Source organism: Protomyctophum bolini (assembly GCF_963924005.1).
Source record: "Protomyctophum bolini genome assembly, chromosome: 7".
In the NCBI taxonomy this organism is placed as follows: Eukaryota; Metazoa; Chordata; class Actinopteri; order Myctophiformes; family Myctophidae; genus Protomyctophum; species Protomyctophum bolini.
In genome coordinates, this window is record NC_137868.1 from 50166757 (window position 1) to 50192478 (window position 25722).

General features: G+C 45.0%; 1 protein-coding gene across 1 annotated transcript in view; it reads left to right on the top strand.

The window, feature by feature from the left end:
* The window catches only part of LOC308318786 (uncharacterized protein), a gene marked incomplete at both ends in the record, with an annotated part of 32259 nt that extends 8318 nt beyond the window's left edge, over window positions 1-23941 (top strand). Inside the window, 3 exons of the mRNA XM_080768417.1 lie at window positions 22390-22544; window positions 23147-23221; window positions 23765-23941. Of these exons, the coding sequence (XP_080624543.1) occupies window positions 22390-22544; window positions 23147-23221; window positions 23765-23941 (407 nt within the window). The remainder of the gene's footprint in view (window positions 1-22389; window positions 22545-23146; window positions 23222-23764) is intronic.
* Between the last annotated feature and the right edge of the window lie 1781 nt (window positions 23942-25722).

Here is a 25722-nt window from a genome sequence, read left to right on the forward strand (position 1 = left end):
CATTCATAAACTAGCCTACACAGTGAAATCTATGCTGTTAAAATTATACTTATAACGTGCATGTTTCGTGCAGTCTGGGACTGGACCTCTCTCTCTCTCTCCGCCTCCACATGCACTGTTCCTTTGGGCAATTTGACAGTTTCGGCCACAGGGGGACCGTGGCACTGGCAAAATACCACACATTCAGTATTTGACTATGTGTAAAAGACATTCATTCCTGTAGTCCAGAGTTTATCTGGGTCATAGGAATAGGAAGGTCGTCACACATTGGCCTCGGGTACATGCACAAAATGTATTCAGAATGAATGAATTCATTTTGAACAGAGATTCATACCCAACTGTTTACATGGAACCTGAATACAAGTATTCATATTCCTCAATTGTTTACATGACCAAAGCATTCATTCAGAATCGAACTTTGGACTAAATGACGAACACTAACAGCACATATTTTCTTGCATGCATAAAATGTCTCCATCCCTGCTTTGGACATGGGCAAAAAGCACTATAGTCTAAGGGCAGACTTAAGCTCCGTTCACATTGAAGATCCCATTGGTCTTGGTCCCATGTTATCTCTATGCAGAACAGCTTCTGCGTTTAAAAGCTGGAACAACAGCTTTTTTTTGTTTTTGCGTTTTTTTTTTCTCACCGGACCTTAACTTTAAAGCAGCTTTTAAAAGCTGGAGCTTTAAAAATCTGCGTGTAGCCAATCAGAGCACAGCGTGGTTTGAGGAGGCGGAGTTGAGCTCATTTTACGAAACCAAAAAGCCTTGGAAAAGCTGTCCGAGCCAATTGTCCGCATTAAAAAATAAACTTTTTAAATATGGGCTGTATATGAAATATGAATGGATATTTGGCAAGACCATAGCATATTTTGTGATAGAAATTAAAGTTTATATGAGAAACAAGTTGTCGAAGCGGTGAAAACAGGTTGTGTTCCGTGTGCCGTCGCGAGTGTCACGTTTCTGGGGACAAGTCATCGTGCATTCACCCCCCCCTCCGGTTCTCATCGAAGCTATGGATGGACTACTGAACTGAACTCTCCAGAACGCTATCCGTCGCTTGTGGACTGTTTGTGGACTAAACAGTGCACGCACACACACACGGTTGATAAATTAGCAGATATAGATAGATAGACAAACAACTAAACAATAGTTGTGTCGGAGTTTTCCCCAAAACCTTCCCCGAGAAGAGTGGAGGAGCAGCCGCTGCCGCTCTCAGCGCGTTTCTGTGCCGGTCCTCGTGTGTTTTGCTGGACGTTTCCTCGCACTAAAATTAATTGCCCTTGTCGCGGGACCTCGCCCTGAGCACAGGGAGTTGACCACTGGTGTACGCTCCTCGACACCCAGTCTCAATTTAGGGGGTCCTCCGCGGGCCGGGCCACAGGGTCCAGAAGTCGGTCCACTTTCGCTCGAGGTTTCTCCTCGACGACGGGGTCTGGCCGCAGGTCACCCGAGGCACTATCACCGTGCCCGTGGTACAGTGTTTAGTAATGTACGTACTACAGGAGTGGGGCCTTGATCATACCTTATATCAGTTGTATGTACCCCCTCTATTTATGCAATATGTTGCCCATGTTTTGTGATTGGTTTGCTGCGTTCTGAATCGATAAACCAATCGCATATAAGATTTATTTGAGGGAATCATTTAAATTGGTCTATTGCGTTCATGTAGGCCTATCGATGAACCTCATACCAAAAGTTGAAAGATAGTAGATAGCCTATATTTATAGATAGATAGAACACGTGTGTGTGTGTGTGTGTGTGTGTGTGTGTGTGTGTGTGTGAGATATTGAGCACCGTGGACGGTGGAGGAGCCGACACGGGGCTCACTTGCGAGCCAGTTCTCTCTCAGTGCCCCTGCAGTAATTACCCCCTCCCGGTTCCCACCGAGGTGAACAACTGAACCCCGTAGCTGTCTCTGACCGTGGACTAAACACACACACGGTTTATAAATGAGCATATATATATATATATATAGTCTATAGACAAAGAACTAAAGTCCAGAGTCCCCAGCGCGTCGTATGCACCGCGTGTGTGTGTGTGCGCGAGAGAGATCAATAATTAATAGCCTTTATTATAAAGGCTATTAATTATTGATCTCTCTATGCACATGCATATCATACAACTGATATAAAGTTTATATCAGTTGTATGATATGCATGTGCACATGTCCGTTGCACTGGACTCCGTTCCGGTGATAATATCACCGTGATATTGATTATTAATTAAGTAATTAAAGTATGCATAGCCTACTACTAGTTGGCACAATGTTTCACATCATCTGCTAATTAAAAGCAAACTTTAAATGTGCTGATGCTGTAGTCAGTGTAAACGGTGAGGGTCCGTGGGGGTGGTGGAGGAGCGGTCTGACTCTAGGCTACTGCCACATATAGCCAGCCGAGGTCAGTGACAGACAGACAGCGCCGAGATGGGGGCTCCCTTCCACGGGAGACTTGGGACTGAATGTCCGGAAATCGCACGTAAACATAAGCTGTTTTAATTGCTTTTACGACGTGCTGGATATATACAATTGTATTTCTACGGTATGCTCTTTCTAAATCAACATTAACATTACATACAGAGCCGCCATTTAAAAAAATGCCCGGAGGGTTTCGCTCGTGGCCAGCTGGGGGAGAGGAGAGCGGAGTGGGGGGGAGACATGAGCGCTGAAGACGGGGAGGATTGAGATCCGGTCCGTTCGGTTATTTACAAACAAGTTTACCAAGATTATATTATTTATTCATCCATACATAGGTTATGATGTAACTAAATATATAAGTATGTCTCCTCTACAGTCGCTATTTTACATTTTAGACTTTCAAATGCGCATCTGCTCAAACTGCCTGTCTCTCGTCTCAAAGCCAGACAGCCAGTCCAGGCAGCTTGAGTGACAGGTACCTTGTACACGCCCACTTTCTCAAAAAAAAGCTGCGTCTTTTAGATTATGGAACTGACTGACTGGAACTCACCTATGCTTTTTATGGCATAGGCAGCTCCCGGCAGGATCCACCGGGAGAAACTATGCGCAGCTGCTGGACATGAGACTAATTCATTCGAGCGACAGAGAGGATTGTGTGTGTACATGTGTGCGTAAATTTAACAAAGGTGCAGACGATCAGAAAGAGAGTGAGCGATATTTGCGCTACTCTATGCTGAATTGAAGTGGACTCTGCCCCAGACTGCCCCAGATAAAAACGTCTGGGTTTCCGAGGCTATAGTGCCTGTGTGACTGTGACCTGCTGTGTAACTGCCTGCAGTCAGTGCCTATGTGACTGTGACCTGCTGTGCAAAATGCGAATGTGGTGTCTGAGGTCACATTCTCACCTAATACTTCGGTAGACTCGATGCGAATGGGCGGAGAAGTTGGGATTCTTGCATATTTAATTTACTGCGTTTTGCCTTCACACTGACTGTGTCAAGCGTAGCAAGGAAACGCAGCAGGGAATTTTACCAATGTGTTCCATTCATAAACTAGCCTACACAGTGAAATCTATGCTGTTAAAATTATACTTATAACGTGCATGTTTCGTGCAGTCTGGGACTGGACCTCTCTCTCTCTCTCCGCCTCCACATGCACTGTTCCTTTGGGCAATTTGACAGTTTCGGCCACAGGGGGACCGTGGCACTGGCAAAATACCACACATTCAGTATTTGACTATGTGTAAAAGACATTCATTCCTGTAGTCCAGAGTTTATCTGGGTCATAGGAATAGGAAGGTCGTCACACATTGGCCTCGGGTACATGCACAAAATGTATTCAGAATGAATGAATTCATTTTGAACAGAGATTCATACCCAACTGTTTACATGGAACCTGAATACAAGTATTCATATTCCTCAATTGTTTACATGACCAAAGCATTCATTCAGAATCGAACTTTGGACTAAATGACGAACACTAACAGCACATATTTTCTTGCATGCATAAAATGTCTCCATCCCTGCTTTGGACATGGGCAAAAAGCACTATAGTCTAAGGGCAGACTTAAGCTCCGTTCACATTGAAGATCCCATTGGTCTTGGTCCCATGTTATCTCTATGCAGAACAGCTTCTGCGTTTAAAAGCTGGAACAACAGCTTTTTTTTGTTTTTGCGTTTTTTTTTTCTCACCGGACCTTAACTTTAAAGCAGCTTTTAAAAGCTGGAGCTTTAAAAATCTGCGTGTAGCCAATCAGAGCACAGCGTGGTTTGAGGAGGCGGAGTTGAGCTCATTTTACGAAACCAAAAAGCCTTGGAAAAGCTGTCCGAGCCAATTGTCCGCATTAAAAAATAAACTTTTTAAATATGGGCTGTATATGAAATATGAATGGATATTTGGCAAGACCATAGCATATTTTGTGATAGAAATTAAAGTTTATATGAGAAACAAGTTGTCGAAGCGGTGAAAACAGGTTGTGTTCCGTGTGCCGTCGCGAGTGTCACGTTTCTGGGGACAAGTCATCGTGCATTCACCCCCCCCTCCGGTTCTCATCGAAGCTATGGATGGACTACTGAACTGAACTCTCCAGAACGCTATCCGTCGCTTGTGGACTGTTTGTGGACTAAACAGTGCACGCACACACACACGGTTGATAAATTAGCAGATATAGATAGATAGACAAACAACTAAACAATAGTTGTGTCGGAGTTTTCCCCAAAACCTTCCCCGAGAAGAGTGGAGGAGCAGCCGCTGCCGCTCTCAGCGCGTTTCTGTGCCGGTCCTCGTGTGTTTTGCTGGACGTTTCCTCGCACTAAAATTAATTGCCCTTGTCGCGGGACCTCGCCCTGAGCACAGGGAGTTGACCACTGGTGTACGCTCCTCGACACCCAGTCTCAATTTAGGGGGTCCTCCGCGGGCCGGGCCACAGGGTCCAGAAGTCGGTCCACTTTCGCTCGAGGTTTCTCCTCGACGACGGGGTCTGGCCGCAGGTCACCCGAGGCACTATCACCGTGCCCGTGGTACAGTGTTTAGTAATGTACGTACTACAGGAGTGGGGCCTTGATCATACCTTATATCAGTTGTATGTACCCCCTCTATTTATGCAATATGTTGCCCATGTTTTGTGATTGGTTTGCTGCGTTCTGAATCGATAAACCAATCGCATATAAGATTTATTTGAGGGAATCATTTAAATTGGTCTATTGCGTTCATGTAGGCCTATCGATGAACCTCATACCAAAAGTTGAAAGATAGTAGATAGCCTATATTTATAGATAGATAGAACACGTGTGTGTGTGTGTGTGTGTGTGTGTGTGTGTGTGAGATATTGAGCACCGTGGACGGTGGAGGAGCCGACACGGGGCTCACTTGCGAGCCAGTTCTCTCTCAGTGCCCCTGCAGTAATTACCCCCTCCCGGTTCCCACCGAGGTGAACAACTGAACCCCGTAGCTGTCTCTGACCGTGGACTAAACACACACACGGTTTATAAATGAGCATATATATATATATATATAGTCTATAGACAAAGAACTAAAGTCCAGAGTCCCCAGCGCGTCGTATGCACCGCGTGTGTGTGTGTGCGCGAGAGAGATCAATAATTAATAGCCTTTATTATAAAGGCTATTAATTATTGATCTCTCTATGCACATGCATATCATACAACTGATATAAAGTTTATATCAGTTGTATGATATGCATGTGCACATGTCCGTTGCACTGGACTCCGTTCCGGTGATAATATCACCGTGATATTGATTATTAATTAAGTAATTAAAGTATGCATAGCCTACTACTAGTTGGCACAATGTTTCACATCATCTGCTAATTAAAAGCAAACTTTAAATGTGCTGATGCTGTAGTCAGTGTAAACGGTGAGGGTCCGTGGGGGTGGTGGAGGAGCGGTCTGACTCTAGGCTACTGCCACATATAGCCAGCCGAGGTCAGTGACAGACAGACAGCGCCGAGATGGGGGCTCCCTTCCACGGGAGACTTGGGACTGAATGTCCGGAAATCGCACGTAAACATAAGCTGTTTTAATTGCTTTTACGACGTGCTGGATATATACAATTGTATTTCTACGGTATGCTCTTTCTAAATCAACATTAACATTACATACAGAGCCGCCATTTAAAAAAATGCCCGGAGGGTTTCGCTCGTGGCCAGCTGGGGGAGAGGAGAGCGGAGTGGGGGGGAGACATGAGCGCTGAAGACGGGGAGGATTGAGATCCGGTCCGTTCGGTTATTTACAAACAAGTTTACCAAGATTATATTATTTATTCATCCATACATAGGTTATGATGTAACTAAATATATAAGTATGTCTCCTCTACAGTCGCTATTTTACATTTTAGACTTTCAAATGCGCATCTGCTCAAACTGCCTGTCTCTCGTCTCAAAGCCAGACAGCCAGTCCAGGCAGCTTGAGTGACAGGTACCTTGTACACGCCCACTTTCTCAAAAAAAAGCTGCGTCTTTTAGATTTCTGCTTCTGCTTTTTAAAGCAGCTTCTTCAATGTGAACGGAGCTTTAGACTTACATGTAAAATTATACATGTATTCCAATCATAGCATTCGTAATAATGTTTATATGATCTATTCTATACCAATGCAAACGGTGGGAATTGGGATTCCAAAATGGGATTCCAATTGAGGTGTTTACATGAGCATTTTTATTCTGATGACTGGAATGAATCCATTCATGCCGAATGAATTTCTGCATGTAAATGGGGCCATTGACAACTGAAAAGGTGTATGCTAAATATAGACCGAATATTTTATTAAGATTCTGTCATCAGAACAATTAAGGCTGCATGACAGGAATCACAATATTGTAAAATTTCTAACTATTCAAAGCCACCAAAATATTTTTTCCAAAACAAGGGGTCCCAATATTAAAAACCACACCTGTGTGAAGTGAGGGGCGCTAATATATTAAAGTCTACAGTATCAAATGTTGATTAGGTGATGTAATGCTGATGTAAAACAAACGGTGCAGACACAGACATTAATCGCCATTAACCCATTCTGACCGGGAACCCGTTTTGGTGTTAGCATGCATGTTATGCTTTAGCTATTGAAAAATAGCAGATCTACAAGCTCATAGCGCGCCACCGAGTGGCGCGCTACGAGCTTGTAGGTCTGCTATTTTTTGAAAAATCGAAGAACGACTGTCATTTTTAGAATCTGATCTCAGGTCAGAATGGGTTAATCAGACCAGTGTGTGTCCAGTGAAAACCTCGTATGAATCTGATCTCAGGTCAGAATGGGTTAACTATAAAGAGACAATATGACGTAAACGACACATTATGGCATACATTTTCCCTTCATTGTTGATGCGTTTACTAAACAAACTTTGAACTAAAGACAAACATTAAACCTGTGTATAGGCGCCCCTCAAAAAGTGAGAACCTCTTCTCTATAGGCTCTACACTGGGGAAAAACTAAGTATATACACATGACAAGACATGGCTCAGTTTGTGCACGTTTATTTTGTTCCTTTGGCCCAAAATGAATTATGTAAACAAAAACAAATAAACATGCATTTAACATTATTCACATTTATAGAGCTGCCTTACTTAAAGTGCTTCAAAGGAATGTTTGAAACTTAACAAAGTGCTTGAAATGAATATGATCAACAGTCAAATGCTACATGTTGCAAAAATATACATTTTCCATTCAGGAGCACACCGAATGTAAACAAATACTACATAAACCAATAAAACAATAAAAAGAGACGTATAAAACATTAAAGGTGATATAGACAAGTTTCCAGTGTTTGTACACAGAAGTAGCCTGATTATCAGACTGTAGCTTTCTTGAAGCTTCAGTCTGACATTGTCTCCTGTCTGAGCGATTCCAAGGGGGAGGGGATTAGAATTTCCCTCAACCAATAGCCATTGTTGTTGTTTTTCCCTCCTTCCTCGTGTGTGTTGCACTGTGTGATGACGCTGAAAACGGGCCTCTGCGCTGATTGGTTGTTCGTTAGACCCACCCCCACCAACAATTCTCATTGGATAATACATTTTTGTACCGAATAAATTATAGGTTCACAGTGCAACACCAGACCAAGAGATGCAGTCCACTCAGAGAGTGGGCGGGGTCTTTGGGCTGGATCCAGGCTAACACAGAAGTGAGTCAGTGTTTCCAAACAAATTCAAATCCAGCTCCACCCCCCTCCCCCCCTCATTCTATTGGCTGAGCCAGGTCACTTCAGGCTATGGGATTGTTGTTGCTGCTGGGAGGGACACTATGGATATTGCGCTCGTATGGCTAAATATGACATTAAAAAAATATGAATTGAGTTGACATGTTTACCTACATTTAGTCCCGCAAATGAGGAAGTAGGAAGTAGAGGAGACTCACTGGCTCTCAATTAAATTCTCCTTTATTTGTAATCGTGCATATAAAACATATTGCCCCTCAAATGCCCCAGCCACTACAGCATCGTTCATGTGAATTACTCTGTCCACGGTTATTCATTGCAATGAAGAAAAATCACTATGATGATCCGCGACGGCTAGCCTGTCACCGTTGGCGAGCATGGGTTGAATGCATGCTTCAAGCCGGCCGGCCGGCCGGCATGAACGAGAACGATATTGATGTAGGCCTAACCAGGAGATTTTATTGGGGTCCGAGTCGTTCTGTGACTAAGGATCCTCCAAGTTCTGAGGGGTGCTTGCTGCTGGTGTTGTTCAGTTTCACACCACCCAACCATGCACTATACATAGCGATTCTCATAATTTCAATAGGCTTACATATTCAATCATAAACATACTATTTCACATGAACAATGTTAGTGAAAATAAGATATGGGGATAATAATATACATTGCAATTGAAATCGCATCGCGTTTTCATTATAATACTACTGGGTTGAACACACCGTCACTGCCTCGCGCTGCAATTGGCTAAAAGTTTAAATCCCCTCCGACGTCCCGACTAGTAAACTGTAGTGGATATAAACAGTGCATTAAGCCACAGGGGGCCAAAGGGAGAGTGTGTTGTTGCAAGAGAACACCTCAGCATCATAATATAGGGAAAGATAGAGGGGGAAAAGGCCAAAAAAATACATTTATATAATTATTTTTTATTTAGCTGAAAACTTGTCTATATCACCTTTAACAAATACAATCAAGACTTAGGTGGCATATGTTATACTGTAAGTGCTTGTGGCCTTCTTTGAAGCCTTGATGAGCTTTTGGGAGGGCTCCCACTTGAAGCAGGGCTGAAGTCAGCCATTTGTATGGCCATAATGGCCCCTACACACTGTAGGAGTTTTAAAGTTGTCGGTGAGTCATCAGATCGTTATGTATTTCACACTACAGCCTGTCTTTTATTGAAATCGACTGTCATTATATCTGTGTGGTTTTCACACTAAACGATTGGTCGCCGACTAGGCATCCAACACTACAAGAGTTTAGTTCACCAAGATGCGATCCAGACCCGATACATACAGTAGGCTACATAATTTGTTTTTTATTCCAATTCATTTTGACATCTCACGTACGTACGAGTAGAATGTCATGATACAAGCGCGAGACCCGAGACCGACACAGCTCGCCTCTCAATTCAATTTAATTCAAAGGAGCTTTATTGACATGAGAAAACATACGTTTACATTGCCAAAGCAGAAGTGGAACAAGACAATCAAAATAGAACAATGCATTTACAAATAAATATTGGATATATAGGAATTAAATAAAGGTGCTGTGTTATATTAGCACTTTGAGTAATACTATCTTGTGAAACTATAAAAAGATTGTGCATTTTCTGTCAGAGATAGTTATAGAAGACGCCTCTCTCTCTCTGCACGCGCACACACACACACACACACACACACACACACACACACACACACACACAGCACACAAGGTCCAAAAGTTTGCAGCGTCGATTCCGATTCTGTTTATCAACATTATTCAATGCATAACAGCAATATTGGGCTGCGACACAGGGATTTACCGACGGAATAAAGGTTATATATCTTATCTGATCTGATCATCTATCAATAGTCGACAGACAGACAGACAGACAAGGTTCAAGGTGTTTTATTGTCACATAGATGTACAGGTACAGCATTGTGAAAAACTTTCATTGGGTGATGCTCCACAATACACATAAGTAAAAATTTAAATAACATGCTAAGTATAAAAAGTTTTAAAAGTTTTAAAAGGTTTTAAAGGACTCAGGTCAGTATACAAGGCCGTACCCACGGAATGTTCAATGTTCATTTTGGCTTATTGAGCAGTCTCACAGCCTGAGGGATGAAGCTGTTCTTCAGTCTGTTTGTGTTGGCCTTTATACTTTGGTATCTCTTCCCCGAGGGCAGCAGCCTGAAAAAAACTGTATGGGGGTGTGTGGGGTCCTTAATGATCCTCAGGGACTTCCTGAGGCATCTCTGGGTAAACAGTTCCTCCATGCTGGGCAGCCGACACCCAGTGATACGCTCGGCTAAGCGCACCACCCTTCTGAGGGCCTTGTGGTCCCCGTCTGTGCAGCTCCCATACCAGCTGGTGAAGCTGCTTGTCAGAAGACTCTCAATCGTCCCTCGGTAGAAGTCCCTTATGATATGGGGGCTCAGGCCGAACTTCTTCAGGCGTCTGAGACCATATAAGCGTTGTTGCGCTTTTGCAACAACCACAGTTGTGTGTACCTCCCATTTCAGCTTTTCATGGATGTTCACCCCCAGGTACTTGAATGTTTCCACCCTCTCCACCACAGCGCCGTTGATCGTGACAGGAGGATGTGGGTCCCTCCCCCGCCTGTAGTCCACGATGACCTCCTTGGTCTTGGAGACATTCATCAGGAGATGATTCTCCTCACACCACTGCTCTAAGTTGGTCACTTCCTCCCTGTATGCTGCCTCGTCATCTCCGGTGATCAGCCCCACCACCACCGTGTCATCAGCAAACTTCACGATGGTGTTTGTGGGGTGTGAGGCCACACAGTCATGTGTGTAGAGGGAGTACAGGAGTGGACAGAGGACACAGCCCTGTGGTGCTCCTGTACTGAGAGTCAATGGGGAGGAGGTGCGGTCGCCCACTCTCACCACCTGGGGGCGGCCCGTCAGGAAGTCCAGGATCCAGTCGCACAGAGCTGCGTGCAGACCCAGATCCTGGAGCTTAATGACGAGCCTAGATGGTATTATGGTGTTGAACGCCGAGCTGTAGTCCACGAAGAGCAGTCTTGCATAGGTGTTCTTCCCCTCCAGGTGGGAGAGGGCAGTGTGGAGGACATGCGAGATGGCGTCCTCCGTACTCCTGTTGGCACGGTAGGCGAACTGCAAGGGGTCCAGGGTGGGGGGGAGCATAGGGCATATTTTTGCCTTAACCAGTTGCTCAAGGCATTTACTGGCTATGGGTGTGAGGGCTATGGGGCGCCAGTCATTAAGACTGGTCACTTTCTGCTGTTTGGGGATGGGAATGATGGTGCTGGACTTGAAGCAGGTGGGAACGGTTCTGAGGGAGAGAGACTCATTAAATATCCCTGCAAACACCCCTGCCAGCTGGTGGGCACAGGCTCTCAGGACACGTCCCGGGATGCCGTCTGGACCGGCTGCCTTGCGTGGATTAATCCGACTGAAGGAGCGGCGGACGTCGGCCTCACTGATGGTAAAGGGACAGTCAGAGGGGGGTTGCGGGGGGGTCTGTTCTCCCACAGAGGTGGAGGTGAGGGAGGGAGCAGTCGTGCTGACAGAGGGTTCAAACCTGGCATAGAATGTGTTAAGTTCATCTGGGAGGGTAGGTGTTATTAATGGGGTTTGGTTTGTTTTCCCCCTGTAATCACTAATAGCCTGGAGTCCACACCATAGGTGCCTCGGGTTGTTAGTGTCGAGCTTGGATTCCATTTTTTTGCTATATTCCCTCTTTGCCAGTTTGATTGTTGCCCTAAGAGAATAATTTGCCCTTTTGTACTCCTCTTGAGAACCAGACCGATGTGCTGTAAGCCGAATATGGAGAGCTGTCCGTACTTCGGCATTCAGCCATGGTTTCTGATTTGGCATGATTTTTATTTTTCTCAAAGGGACAACATCCTCTGTGCACTTTTTTATGTAGCTGGTGACAGTGTCAGTGTAATCGCTCAGATTTCCTGCAGCCTTGAACGCACCCCAGTCTGTGTTGTCAAAACAGTCCTGGAGGATGCCTTCTGATTGGTCTGACCAGCGGTGTACCGTCCTATAGACTGGGGCTTCCCGTTTCAGTCTCTGCCTATAGGCGGGGAGGAGCAGGATGGAGCAGTGGTCGGATTTGCCAAATGCCGGACGGGGGAGGGCTCTGTAACCATTGCGGAAGGGAGAGTAGCAGTGGTCCAGCGTGTTTGCCCCTCGGGTTCCGAAGTGGATGTGCTGCTGGAGTTTGGGCATAATCTTTTTAAGATTTGCCTGGTTGAAATCACCAGCCACGACAAGTGCTGTATCTGGCTGATTTGTCTCCTGCCTGCTGATCGCGTCATGGAGTTCCTCAAGCGCTGTGTTTGTGTTGGCGTGTGGCGGTACACAGCGGCGATGGTGACCGAGGTAAATTCCCTTGGGAGCCAAACAGGACGACACTGCAGCATGATGTACTCGAGGTCGCGGGTACAGGCTTTTCCGATCATTACGATGTTCCCCTGGTCACACCAGGCCCGGTTGACCAAGAGACAGACACCTCCTCCCGTCTTCTTCCCGGAGAGAACCAGGTCTCGATCCGCTCGGTGGACAGAGAAGCCCGGGATATCAATGGCATGCTCCGGCACTTCAGCTGACAGCCAGGTTTCCGTAAGGCAAATAATGTTACAGTTCCTGATGTCAGGCTGGAAGTATATCCGCGCGCGTAGGTCATGCAGTTTGTACGTCTGTTTGGACAGACAGACGTGCTGTCAGCACAGCTGTCCTGTGCTCTCATTGGCTGTAATACAGGCCTTCCCGGGACGCAGTCGCAACCCAGTTCATACTGTATGATGTCCATTCGGCGAGAGAGTCAAATTCAAACCTGCTATATATTCAGAAACGCTCGGGAAGGCGTCGGCGAGTGCTTTCATCAGCCTTTAAAAATGCTCCTGTCATGCAGTGTGTACGAGCCATAAATGGATGCATGGTTCCATCCAGGGACAAGCTGTTCCTGGTCTTGGTCTTGTTCAAAACCACCACTGAAAACACCCTGTCTGCGTCTGCATTGGAGTGGGGGAGAACCAGGACTATAGCTTGGCAATGGTGGCGAGCCTGGAACATGCTAACCCTCAACATACCTTAAACATAAATTAGCAGTTCATTTTTCAAAACATTATCATATGGCTTTACTAGTTTAATCAAGTTGTGAACTGTGAATTACTGTGAACATGAGGCAGGAATAATTCTTACCTTGTGTTTTCTGGTTGCCATCTCAGCCCAGAAGCTGCCCATCTCCATCGGATCCTCTGGGTCCGACTGCTACTGCAGAATGCTCTGGTAGTCCAAAAAGTCATTGGCCAGTTGGTCATGCTCCTCTGGCCCATTTTGAGGGGCACTATCCCCTCCTAGTTTAATGTTTGTTTTGTCACTAACACAAACATTAAATGCCATTAACAATGAGCAGTGTTTAATGTTTGTTTTCTCCATGTTTGTTTTGTCCTAGATGTTGTAAAATGATAAGAGCGCCCCTCACTTCACACGGGTGTGATTTATTTTTTTAAATAAGCTAGGTGGCTAGGCACTTGGAGGTACTACTTTCCTAGTGTTAAAGTGTCATTGTATAATTTAAGGTATTTCTTCAGCCAACAAGCAGAGCTGTCTGAAAAATACTAACCTCTCCTAACCTCTCTCACTGACTGACAGACAGATAGACAGACAGAATACCTCACAATGACATGTCAAATTGTCGTTTGCGCTGCAGCGCTTTGAGCTTGTAGATCAGCTGATTGTTATTAAAGTAATATCAATCGCCCAGGCGGTGGCGTAACCGTCTGGGCACCCGACTGGTGATCCAGTCACAGTGTGCCGCGGGTTCGACTCCCGAGCCCGACACGGCCTTTACTGCATGTCATCCCCCCCATCTCTGTCCCGTTTCCTGTCAGCCTACTGTCTGTCCCTTATAAAACCAATAAAAGGTGTAAGCCGCAAAAAAAAATCTAGTAATATCAACAAAATGTGATACAATATGTGGGTAACACATTTATATAACATATAAATGTGGTGCCAACAATGCCCCATTTATGATGCTTGTGGTTTTAGTCCTGGCACACATACAATTTACAATTTAGACATTTAACAGACACTCTTATCCAGAGTGACTTCCAATAAGCAAGGTAATCACATACACAGAATAATAATGTACTGTACTATCAAAACATACCTGTATTCTTGGGCTGTCTTAGAGTCTTTGGGCCGATTCTATTTTACCGCTGTTTCGGACGAAATGATTTCGGCTCGTCAGAAATTTTCAGTTGCACCAAAGAGCCGACTTTAGGACGGTACCCGCCAGGGGGTGTACTTGTACATCAAGCTGCCTCACGCTACAGAAACAGAAGATAGGCTCCTGCCCTATGGGCCTCATGGCTCGGCAAGGCTACTTACTTTCAGGCCCACCTGTATGTTGAAGTTCCACTCAAGACTTTGCCTTTCCGTCCCTGCTCTCGCTGTTGGTGGCATTCAAGAATGTTTATGTGTCAGTACTTAAACAAGTAGGCTACAAGTGGTAAAATGCAATTGTGTGGTCTAAAAATAAAAAACAACCCTGCAACATCAACATTACAGTAACAATAATAGAAGTAAGACAAGAAGGCTCATCATGATGAATTTCTATAGTATCAGTGCAATGCAATAAACATAGGTGCAAAACAAGGCATAATCATTAGGTACAGATACCGTATATTACCAAATAGTAGCCCGGGCTGTTAATATGCTAAATCAATTCGGACTCCGGTCATTTATAAGGAACCAGGCCGTTATTTGCAGTACTGTTATTTATTTTTGGACCGGCCTGCACAGGGCCATTATTTGGTCACAGTATAAAAAAACAGTATTTGGTCCTGCATTTTAGTGCAAAATTACAAAACAAGATAATACTGTACACTGCATTAAACAAGAGGAACGACATGCCAGCAGTGCACAAACAAGGTTACTGTCTGTAACTGTAAACAAGAGGTAAAGAGGTATAAATATCAACATGTTCAAATGTGCAAATATTGTCTATGGACCAGGTAATAATTATACAAAAAAACCTAGATTATGCAAAACTGCATAACTGTATAACACTGTTTACAAGTATACTGTACAAAACAACAACCCCACCACCATAAAAACAACATAATAATACTGGGTTCCTATACTGCCATGACATTCAGGGATTCTTTTTTTATTTAAAAAACAGGCCTAGAACAGCTTTGGAATTAAAATGTTTGGATATAATTTCATAAATAATAGAGCTACAACATGGTGCACCGTGTTTAGTTTGTTCTTTTTTCATCTTAGTCTGTTCTTTTTTCATGTTGAGTCTTGCTTGTGGTATCCTGGGATAATGGTTTAGCCCATATGTTGGTTTAGCCCAGACTCATGTGAATGACGTCAGTTACGGTGCCCGCCAGATTTATGTATGCAACCTAATGTGTGGAAGTAAACAAGAGAACCTTCAGCTACATTGTCATCGTGTGGACATTCGTTATTTCTGCTAGACACTAGGAGTGACGGCAGAACAGAAACATTACATGGTGTCAGAATTTTAAGCTTATATATTGTTTTTTTTCTCGATCGAAATAGAAAAGAGGAGAAGAGAATGGAAAGTTCGGGCGTTCCGATGCCAAGAATGGACTGGGACTCGTCCAATCTATCCGATGCATGGAGAAAGTTTTGCCAGCATGTGGAGTTAATGTTTTCGGGACCTTTGTCTGCAAAAACAGAGGAGGCGAAATGCAGCTACCTACTCCTGTGGATAGGAGAGAAGGGCAGAGACGTCTTCAATACGTGGACTCTGTCGGCAGACGAAAGGAAGGTACTGAAGACGTACTATGACGGTTTTGAAGCCTATGTTATACCCAAAGCTAACCCCATTTTTGCACGTTATAAGTTCCAGGAACGGATGCAAGGCGACAGTGAGAACTTTGACCAGTTTGTAACTGAGCTGAAGCTGCTAGTGAAGGACTGTAATTACGATAAAAGTGACGAAATGGTCAGAGACAGAATCGTGTTTGCCACCAACTCAGCGAGAGTGAGGGAAAAGCTACTATGCTACGGTCTAGATTTAATGCTGGAGAAGACTATTGACATTGCAAGATCACATGAAGTTTCACAGCAACAACTAAAAACAATGGAGTGTTCGACTGTGAGTGGAGCTAATCAGTCTGTCCACGCAGTTAGCAGCAGGAGACCATTCAAAACGGACCAAGCACGTTATGGTCGCAAAGCAGTAAGCAAGGCTGACGTCATGCAGGAGGACCGTGGAGCATGCAGGAGAGAGCACAGCCGTGCTGAGGAATGTCCAGCTAAGGGACGTCAATGTAACAAATGCAACAAATTCAACCACTTTGCTAGGATGTGCAGGTCAGCACCACAGCGACGTCAGAGCAAGCCACAGGCAAAGAGGATGCATGCTATATCTGACACTGGTGAGCAGCAAAGTGATGATGAACTGTACATTGACACTATAACAAAACAGCATGCAAACACAGACAAAGAACAAGCCTTTGCAGAATTACAAATTGGAAAACAGAGGCACAAGCTAAACTTCAAAATTGACACAGGTGCCCAGGCTAATGTAATACCAGCAAACACATTCCATGAGCTATTTGGAAATGTAGTATTAAGCCCACAAGCCAGCAAGCTCTCAGGCTATGGTGGGCATGTGCTTACTGTAAAAGGAGCCTGCAGGCTAACATGCAGATATAAAGAGAAGACAGTCATGCTTGACTTTGATATAATTGATGCCAACGCTCCACCTGTGTTGGGCATGAGAGCATGTCTAGACCTGAATTTGGTCAAAATAATCCATACGGTCGATGCGCAGCCCGACCCACAGCCCAAACCACACATGAATATCATGGATGAATATGCAGATGTGTTTGAAGGCATTGGACTGTTTCCCGGTGAGTGTACGATTCACCTCAAACCTGACGCAACACCAGTGGTGTGCCCACCTCGCCGCATACCATACGCCCTACGCAGTCGGCTCAAAGATGAACTGGATGAAATGGAGAAAATGGACATAATCCAGAAGGTCACTCAGCCAACAGACTGGGTTAATGCACTGGTGGTTGTAGAAAAGCCCAAAACAGGATTAGGATTTGTCTAGATCCCCGCCCCCTGAACAAAGCCATCCAGAGACCTTACTACCCGCTCCCTACTCTAGATGACATTACTCCAAAATTTGCAGGTGCACAGTATTTCAGTGTGCTAGACGCCAGGTCTGGGTACTGGACAATAAAACTCAGCCATGAGTCATCCGTTCTCACCACGTTCAACACCATCTATGGCAGATATAGGTTCAATAGACTCCCATTCGGAATCATATCTGCACAAGATGAGTTCCAGAGACGAGTGGATGAGGCCTACGAGGGACTCCCGGGCGTCGCCGCCATTGTCGATGACATCATTGTGTATGGCCGCACAAAAGAGGATGCGTGCCATGCTAGAGAGAACCAGACAGATAGGAATAAAACTGAACAAGTACAAGAGCACCATCTGTGTGACAGAGGTGAACTACTTTGGACACACACTGACACGTGAAGGTGTCAGACCTGACCCCAACAAGGTTTCGGCGATCAAGGACATGACCGTGCCACGGAGTAAAGCAGAGCTAGAGACAATATTGGGCATGATCACGTACTTGTCAAAATTTGCCCCCAGACTCTCAGAGGCAACAGCCCCGCTCCGTCAACTGTTGAAAAAGAGCAGTGAATTTGTATGGGACTCGAACCATGATGTTGCGTTCCAGCAAGTGAAAAGCATCTTAACACAAGAGCCAGGCCCAGTACTTGCCTACTTTGACCACACAAAGGATGTGAAACTGCAGGTCGATGCCTCCAAATATGGATTGGGAGCAGTCCTACTGCAGCAAGAGAAACCAGTCGCATACGCGTCCAGAGCACTGAATGAGACTGAAGTAAATTATGCTCAGATCGAAAAGGAGCTATACGCCTTGCTCTTTGGATGTAAGCGATTCCACCAATATCTGTACGGACGTCAGGTGATCGTCGAGTCAGACCACAAGCCACTGGAGACAATTATGCGCAAACCCCTTGCAGCTGCACCGCCGAGGCTCCAACGCATGATACTTCAGTTGCAAAGATACAGCATTAACATTGTTCACAAGCCTGGAAAGCAGATTCCAGTAGCGGACACACTGTCTAGGAAGCTGCTAATGTGCCGTGATGACTCACTGAGTGAGGGCATGGACTCACAAATACACTCCGTTGTAAGCAGTGCTCCTGTGAGTGACCGGAAAATGGAAGACATCAGAACTGCTACAGCCGAAGACGAGCAACTCTCAGCCTTGAAGAAGATTATCCAAGCAGGGTGGCCGGACACTGCAAAACAATGCCCCCCTGCCGTCACTGAATATTGGAACCACCGGGATGAAATAACAGAAACAAATGGCATTCTGCTTAAAGGTGAGAAAATCATCGTGCCACACTCACTCAGAGCTGACATGCTTTCACGCATACACACAGGCCACTTCGGCATGGAGAAGTGTAAGCAGCGGGCGAGAGATGTTATATTCTGGCCAGGGATGTGCAAACAAATAGAGACACTAGTTGGATCTTGTAGCATTTGCCTCGAACGACGCAACTCCATCCCCAAAGAGCCAATGCTGTCACACCCCATTCCAGACCGACCTTGGCAGGTGACAGCCACTGATCTGTTCAAATGGAACAAGACTGACTATATAGTTGCAGTTGACTATTATAGTAGGTATTTTGAGGTAGAGAAAATCACTAGCCTCACATCCACCGCTGTGATCCAGAAACTCAAGGCCATGTTTTCCAGGTTCGGGATTTGTCAGAAATTGCTCAGCGACAATGGACCGTGCTATAGCTCGCAAGAGTTCAAGAACTTTGCGAATACATGGGATTTTGAGCACATCACAAGTAGCCCTCTGTACCCGCAGAGCAACGGGCTGGCTGAGAAAACTGTGCAAACAGCCAAAGCCATCATGGACAAAGCACATGCACAGAGGTCAGATCCATATCTCAGTTTGTTGAAATACAGAAACACACCAGTAGACGGATTCAAGTCACCAGCGCAGCTGCTGATGAGCCGATGTTTGCGCTCAATCCTTCCAACCACTGAGAAACGGCTGCGACCAGAACTTGCCTGCCACAGTGCAGTTCTAGGTAGACGAGAACTGTGCCAAAAACGACAAAAGCAATACTACGACAGAAATGCCAGACCACAGCCTGCACTGCCAGTAGGAGCCACGATCCGCTTCCAGCAACCAACAGGGTCGTGGAAACCCGCCACAGTCGTCAGATCAGCAGGGACCCAGCGATCCTACAACATCATCACAGATGAGGGCCACGCGCTCCGACGCAATCGGCGTCACCTCCTACGGACCACCGAGGGAGATGCAGGTCACAGAGTTGCAACGGATGGTCAACAGGTCGAGCCTCAGGCCACTGAGACTTTACAGCAGACTGTTGCAAATTCCCCAACTATGCTGCCACAATGCACTACTACCAGGTCAGGCCGCTTAGTTAAGCCAAGAGCCATTTTGGACCTGTGACTGTTATTTCACTGATGTTGTTTAAAAAAAAAAAAAAGAAAAAAGAGGGAATGATGTGATTTTCACTGATTGAGATTGATTGATGTTATGGTGTATAATTGAATGCACTTATTTTGTTGCCTAACCCATTTGTTCTTCCCCAGTGAGACTGTCTGAAAAGTTGATACGTTTTGTGCTTTGATTTTCAGCTATGTGTCATGCTTCTCCTTTAAAAGAAGGGGGATGTGTGGTATCCTGGGACAATGGTTTAGCCCATATGTTGGTTTAGCCCAGACTCATGTGAATGACGTCAGTTACGGTGCCCGCCAGATTTATGTATGCAACCTAATGTGTGGAAGTAAACAAGAGAACCTTCAGCTACATTGTCATCGTGTGGACATTCGTTATTTCTGCTAGACACTAGGAGTGACTGGGCAGAACAGAAACATTACATTGCTTGGGGGATTGATAGCATAAAATAGCCTCATTAATGCACCATTGTTATAGGCCTGGAAATGGGGAAAATAGAAATGAAATAGAATATGAATTGTTAAAAGAAATTGTGGGAACTAAACTTGTGGGAACCCTGACTGTAGCAATCTCAATGCTACAGATACTCTTCACCCTTCTCCTCCAATTTAGTGCAACAATACCATCTACAGTAATAACTTACAGGATGGTAATACAAAAGAAATTACCAGTACTAGTAAGTACTAGGTAATGAAATGTTATAAAAAATACCTTTTAAATATCAGAAACAGTGTATAGAATTATGATATCAAATGTATAAACAAGAACAACCCCACCACCATCAAAACAACACAGCAGCAACTGAGGCCATCTCTTCTCAATGCCACTCATCCTCCTCCTCCTCGTCCTCCCCCTCCCCATCATCATCATCATCCTCTATCACAAGTTAATTGCGGAACTCTTGTCGCTCTCATGATCTTGATCACACACACACACAGACAGACAGACAGACAGATAAAGCCCGATAAAGTCTGACAAAGAAAAAAAAAGAATGCCACTTTAATCCATGGCCAGCGCAGCGGCACGCGCCGTCAGTGGTTCAGTGTGTGTCTGTGTGAGAGAGAACGGAGTTCAATGGACTTATCTCCGAAATAAAGGATTTATGTAGCTCACGTTAGACTGTTAATGTATACATTTCCATATCATTCTAATGGATTCCATTTCCAGTGGTGGTGAGTAGCTCCCCTTAGTTTCCTCTGAAGTGAAGCTATGTCCAAGACCCCAAGTATCGTCCAAAAGAACAAACATAGCCTACAAAGTTTACATCCACGCACCCGCTCATGGCGTGTCTCGACAGCTTAGAGATCTGTTATTTTAAATCGGCACATATAACGAGGAGCGCCGCCGCACCGAGGGACGGCGATTATAATACTAATACATTTGTAAATCAAATAGCCTGTAGCCTGCAGTGGACTGTAACATTGCGTGGTCATCATACACTACAGAATTATATGGATTGGTTGGTGACTATATGACGTTGATTAGGCCTAATGATTAGGTTATTCATCGCAGCCAGCTGGGTTTAACGAGATGGCTCAGTGCAACTGTTTTCGTCATCTTGCAGTCTATCGTGTGATAATCTGATTGATTTATAAAACATTTAGCATATGAACTGAAGCTCATTATGTGCGCCGCAGGCCAGCCAGCGGTATAAACATTAAACAACCACTCCACTGTTCACTTGGCGTGACCAACAAGGAAAGGAGAGGAGGATAGCAGTGAGAGCAGCATTTCTGTGCATTATTGGCGGAACATTTTCATGCATTTAAAACTTTGTTCGTCAATCCACTAACATTTTCGTCTAGCCTCGTCTCGTCAACAATAACACACACACATCTCGTCATCGTCATCAAACAGAGCTGATTTAGCTCGTCAGCGTCAGTCTTGTCCCGAATTATTTTAGTGTCGTTCGTCAACGTCACGTCTTAGTCCTGGAAAAAGGGGCGTTGACGTCGTCATTTACGTTATGCTTCCTCTCTAGCCCTCACAAGCTGCTCTCTACCTGTCCGGCATGGCTGTCCCTCCTTGAGGCAGTGAATTAGCTGGTCTTCACTGCTACAGTCAGCCCACACACCTTGTGAGGATACCAAAAATCAGCAATTAGCCATTGCACGCATGCACGCACGGCTGCACACACGCACGCTCACACGCACACATACACCTTAAATGAGTTGACGAGAGTGTCCCGATCCAGGGCGTCCCAGGCTCTCAGGACCCAGTCGACAAGGATGCGGCGAGAAGGGGCTCTCAGGTTCCCTGACTTGGTGTATCTGCCATCCAGTTGTCGTAGGTGTCACAGAGGTGTGCTTTGAAGGGGCCATAGAGTAGCGCAAACATCACTCACTCTCTGCTGATTTCTGATCGTCTGCACCTTTGTTAAATTGACACACACACGCACACATGTCACACAGCTGCACATAGTTTCTCCCGGAGGATCCTGCCGGGAGCTGCCTATGCCATAAAAAGCATAGGTGAGTTCCAGGCTACTTCAAACCAGGCTACGGACACACATTTAATGGCATTTCTATCTCTGAGACCCCCAATTTATATTGTAAAAGCAATGTTAATTTGGGTCCATTTGGTTCCATTCGTACACTCTCAGAGTTAGGCCTAAGGGTCCATTTGGTTACAAACTATCATTTAGCTGGGAACCCCCTGGAACTCCCTCAAGGACCCCTGGGGGTCCCAGGACCCCAGTTTGGGAACCAATGCTCTATGGAAGGGTTGAGAACCCCATGCTTTACAAAACTGCCATTTGTCATGAGTTTTCATGTGTTTCACTCTCCTCTCAGATGCAGAGTCCCTGGTGTTCTTCGGGAAGCGTGTGTTCACCGTGTCCTCGGCCGTCCTGCTCGTTTGTTTTCTGCGCCAGTGCTGTTGTTCCTGCAATGATTCCAAAAGGCCGGCGGAGGAACCACGTCCGCTTTACGACCGTGCTGGAGACGAGGTATACACACTTTTTACTTCTGTGTCAAAACATCAACCGCATGCTGGTGTTTTCCTGTGAGTCGAGGTACAGTTTGCAAAATTAGGCATTTAGCAGACGCTCTTAATTAGAAAATAGCAGATCTACAAGCTCACATAGATCAGCTATTTTTCAAATGATTTTTTAAATACATTTTGAACTTGGGAAATGGGACATTCTGCACAGTGAGTGCTTTTACTTTACATTTTGAAGTATATTTTGATGCTGATACTTTTATTTATTGTTTTACCCTCACTCAAGTACATTTTTGAGTGGTGGAACCACTCCTACAACCAGAGAGAGATAGTGATCTTTAATATGGGACTTGATACTTTTACTTGATTTGATTAATTGATCGAATAGTTTATTAGACACAAATGTAAAAAGAGCAGCCAAACATCCTTTCATCATCAATGTTTGTGTTTGCACAAACACTCAAAATTGTCCATTCATTGTCAATGGCATTTAATGTGTCTGTTGGGACAAAAATTGTGTTACGTACACCAAAAGCTGGACAAAAACTAATCTAGTCAACATGGGTTCTTGTGTAAACTTAACTGGTCAATGTGGTTCTTGTCTGCTAGGAATTGAACCAACGCCATCCTCCCAGCAAGCCTCCTGCCACTTCAGATCACATTCAGCATGGAGTCAGCCTTCCAGTAAGACATTCTCTCTCACTGCTGTCTGAATATAATTTCCCCTCGCTCCAGAGGGCCACTATATTTCCACACTCACTCCAGAGGGCCACTATAGTTTCACACTCACTCCAGAGGGCCACAATAGTTCCACACTCACTCCAGAGGTCCACTATATATACACACTCGCTCCAGAGGGCCATTATAGTACCACACTCGCTCCAGAGGGCCACTATAGTTCCACACTCGCTCCAGAGGGCTGTTAGATTTCCACACTCAACTCATTAACCCATTATCTCCACACTCACTCCAGAACGCCACTATAGTTCAAACACTCGCTCCAGAGGGCCACTATATTTCCACACTCACTCCAGAGGGCCACTATATTTCCACACTCACTCCAGAGGTCCACTATATATACACACTCGCTCCAGAGGGCCATTATAGTACCACACTCGCTCCAGAGGGCCACTATAGTTCCACACTCGCTCCAGAGGGCTGTTAGATTTCCACACTCAACTCATTAACCCTTGATGCTGTGTGTTTCATTCTCTGTGTGTCCACTAGGGGCCAGGTGTGGTCCAGATGCCAGGTGTGTTTCAGATGCCAGGTGTGGAGGACACCGGGCCCCGCCCCGTCGTGCCTTCAGGCCCTGCCTCCACCTTCCAGCTGGGGGACGTTCTCAACTCAGACACACCCCCCTGTGACGTCGTGTACGCCTCAGACAAATTGAACTTCCTGTGAGAGGTGGACGCCTCCTTCAGCTCTGTATCTCCATAGACATAGAAAGGTGGACGCCTCCTTCAGCTCTGTATCTCCATAGACATAGAAAGGTAGACGGCTCTGAGGCGTCTGTATCTCCATAGACATAGAAAGGTAGATGCCTCCTTCGGTTCTGAGGTGTCTGTATCTCCATAGACATAGAAAGGTAGATGCCTCCTTCGGCTCTGGGGCATGTGTATCATACAGTGGCTGCCATTTATTTTTCCACTATGGCGGAGGCCACAGCACGCTGCCACCCATGTGACTACTGGCCAATCACAGCGTATCTTTTTCAATTCAGTTGTTCATGAGATGATGTATTATTATTTGTTTCTCTTTTGACCAGGCTGTTATACGTTTCCTCCATCTTCAAACTTCTCTTGTAACTGTTGGGGAGCAGGCTGTTATAGATTTCCTTCATTTCTATTAATGATACAAACAAGGAGCTTTATTTAATTAATTTTTGAGGGGCGCTACTACGCTAGCCCTCCTACTGTACATACAGGTTTAATGTTTGTTTTTAGTTCATTGTTTGTTTTAAAAACGCCATTGAAGGGAAAATGTACGCCATCTTGTCTCTAACACAAACATTAAATGCCATTAACAATAAAGAGAATTTAATATTTTTTTTGTCACCGTTTGTTTTAAGTCACCATTACGTCACCTAATCATAGCAACATGAGTTAGACTTTCATATATAAGCGCCCCTCACTTCACACGGGTGTGATTTCTTTAAGGGGCGGTAGCCCCTCCAATGCATTGCTTTTGAAGATGACGTCATATGGCAGCAAAGTCTATGGGGTTTTTAATGTTTGTTTAGAGTACTTATGACGTAAATCTTTTGCCAGCCAAGTCTGTGGACTTTAATGTTTGTTTAGGGTACTAAAAGACGACGTAAGTAGTCATGCGGCCGATATAAATACAGTGGGCTCCCCTCAGTTCACACAAGTGTGATTTTATTTTATTTTTTTCTACTTTGAAAATGCAGTACGAAGTGACGCTCCTGTTTGTTTTACATGTGAGCCAAACTGTTACAGTGATAAACATGCCTATGTGTAAATGATAATAATACATAAGCTAACAGACTATGTCCGTCCGCCTCCATGTGTTTACACTCTTTATGCTTTTATTTTAACCCAGGGAGATTCTCTACATGGACTAAATTCCGGTGCCAGCCCTCCTTCGACATGCCGCCACTCCGACATTGACTTCTAATTGCTGGAGTGGCAGTACTTTCCTTTTTGAGTGGTGCAACCACTCCAAGGAACAGCAATGTCCGTTTTAACCTATGTGACTATGTGACTATGTATGTATGTGACTTTATGAGTACCAGTAGGGGCACTGTTGTGCCAGAAACAGAGAGAGATAGATAGTGCTGCACTGCTGCCTGCTAATGAGAGAGAGAAAGAGAGAGATAGAGAGAGGAGGGGGAGAGGGGAGTTGCACCACTCAGTTCACACAGGTGTGATTTATTTTGTTAATAGTACCGCCATCCCGACGCGGGACGTCGCGGCCACATGCATATTACTTTGAGTTCAAAGTGTATTTTAATGTCCTATGATTATGATATGGGATTCTGTCGGGCTTGCATTACCACGGCGTGCTCTTTTCTCTTTTCTCTCATGGGGTCCACCTGCTCCTCCATCGAAACATTAATGACATAAAAATATGCACGCACGCACGCACGCACGCACGCACACACACACACGCACACACACACACACACACACACACATTCAATTTGCAAATGTGGCAGCTGAGCA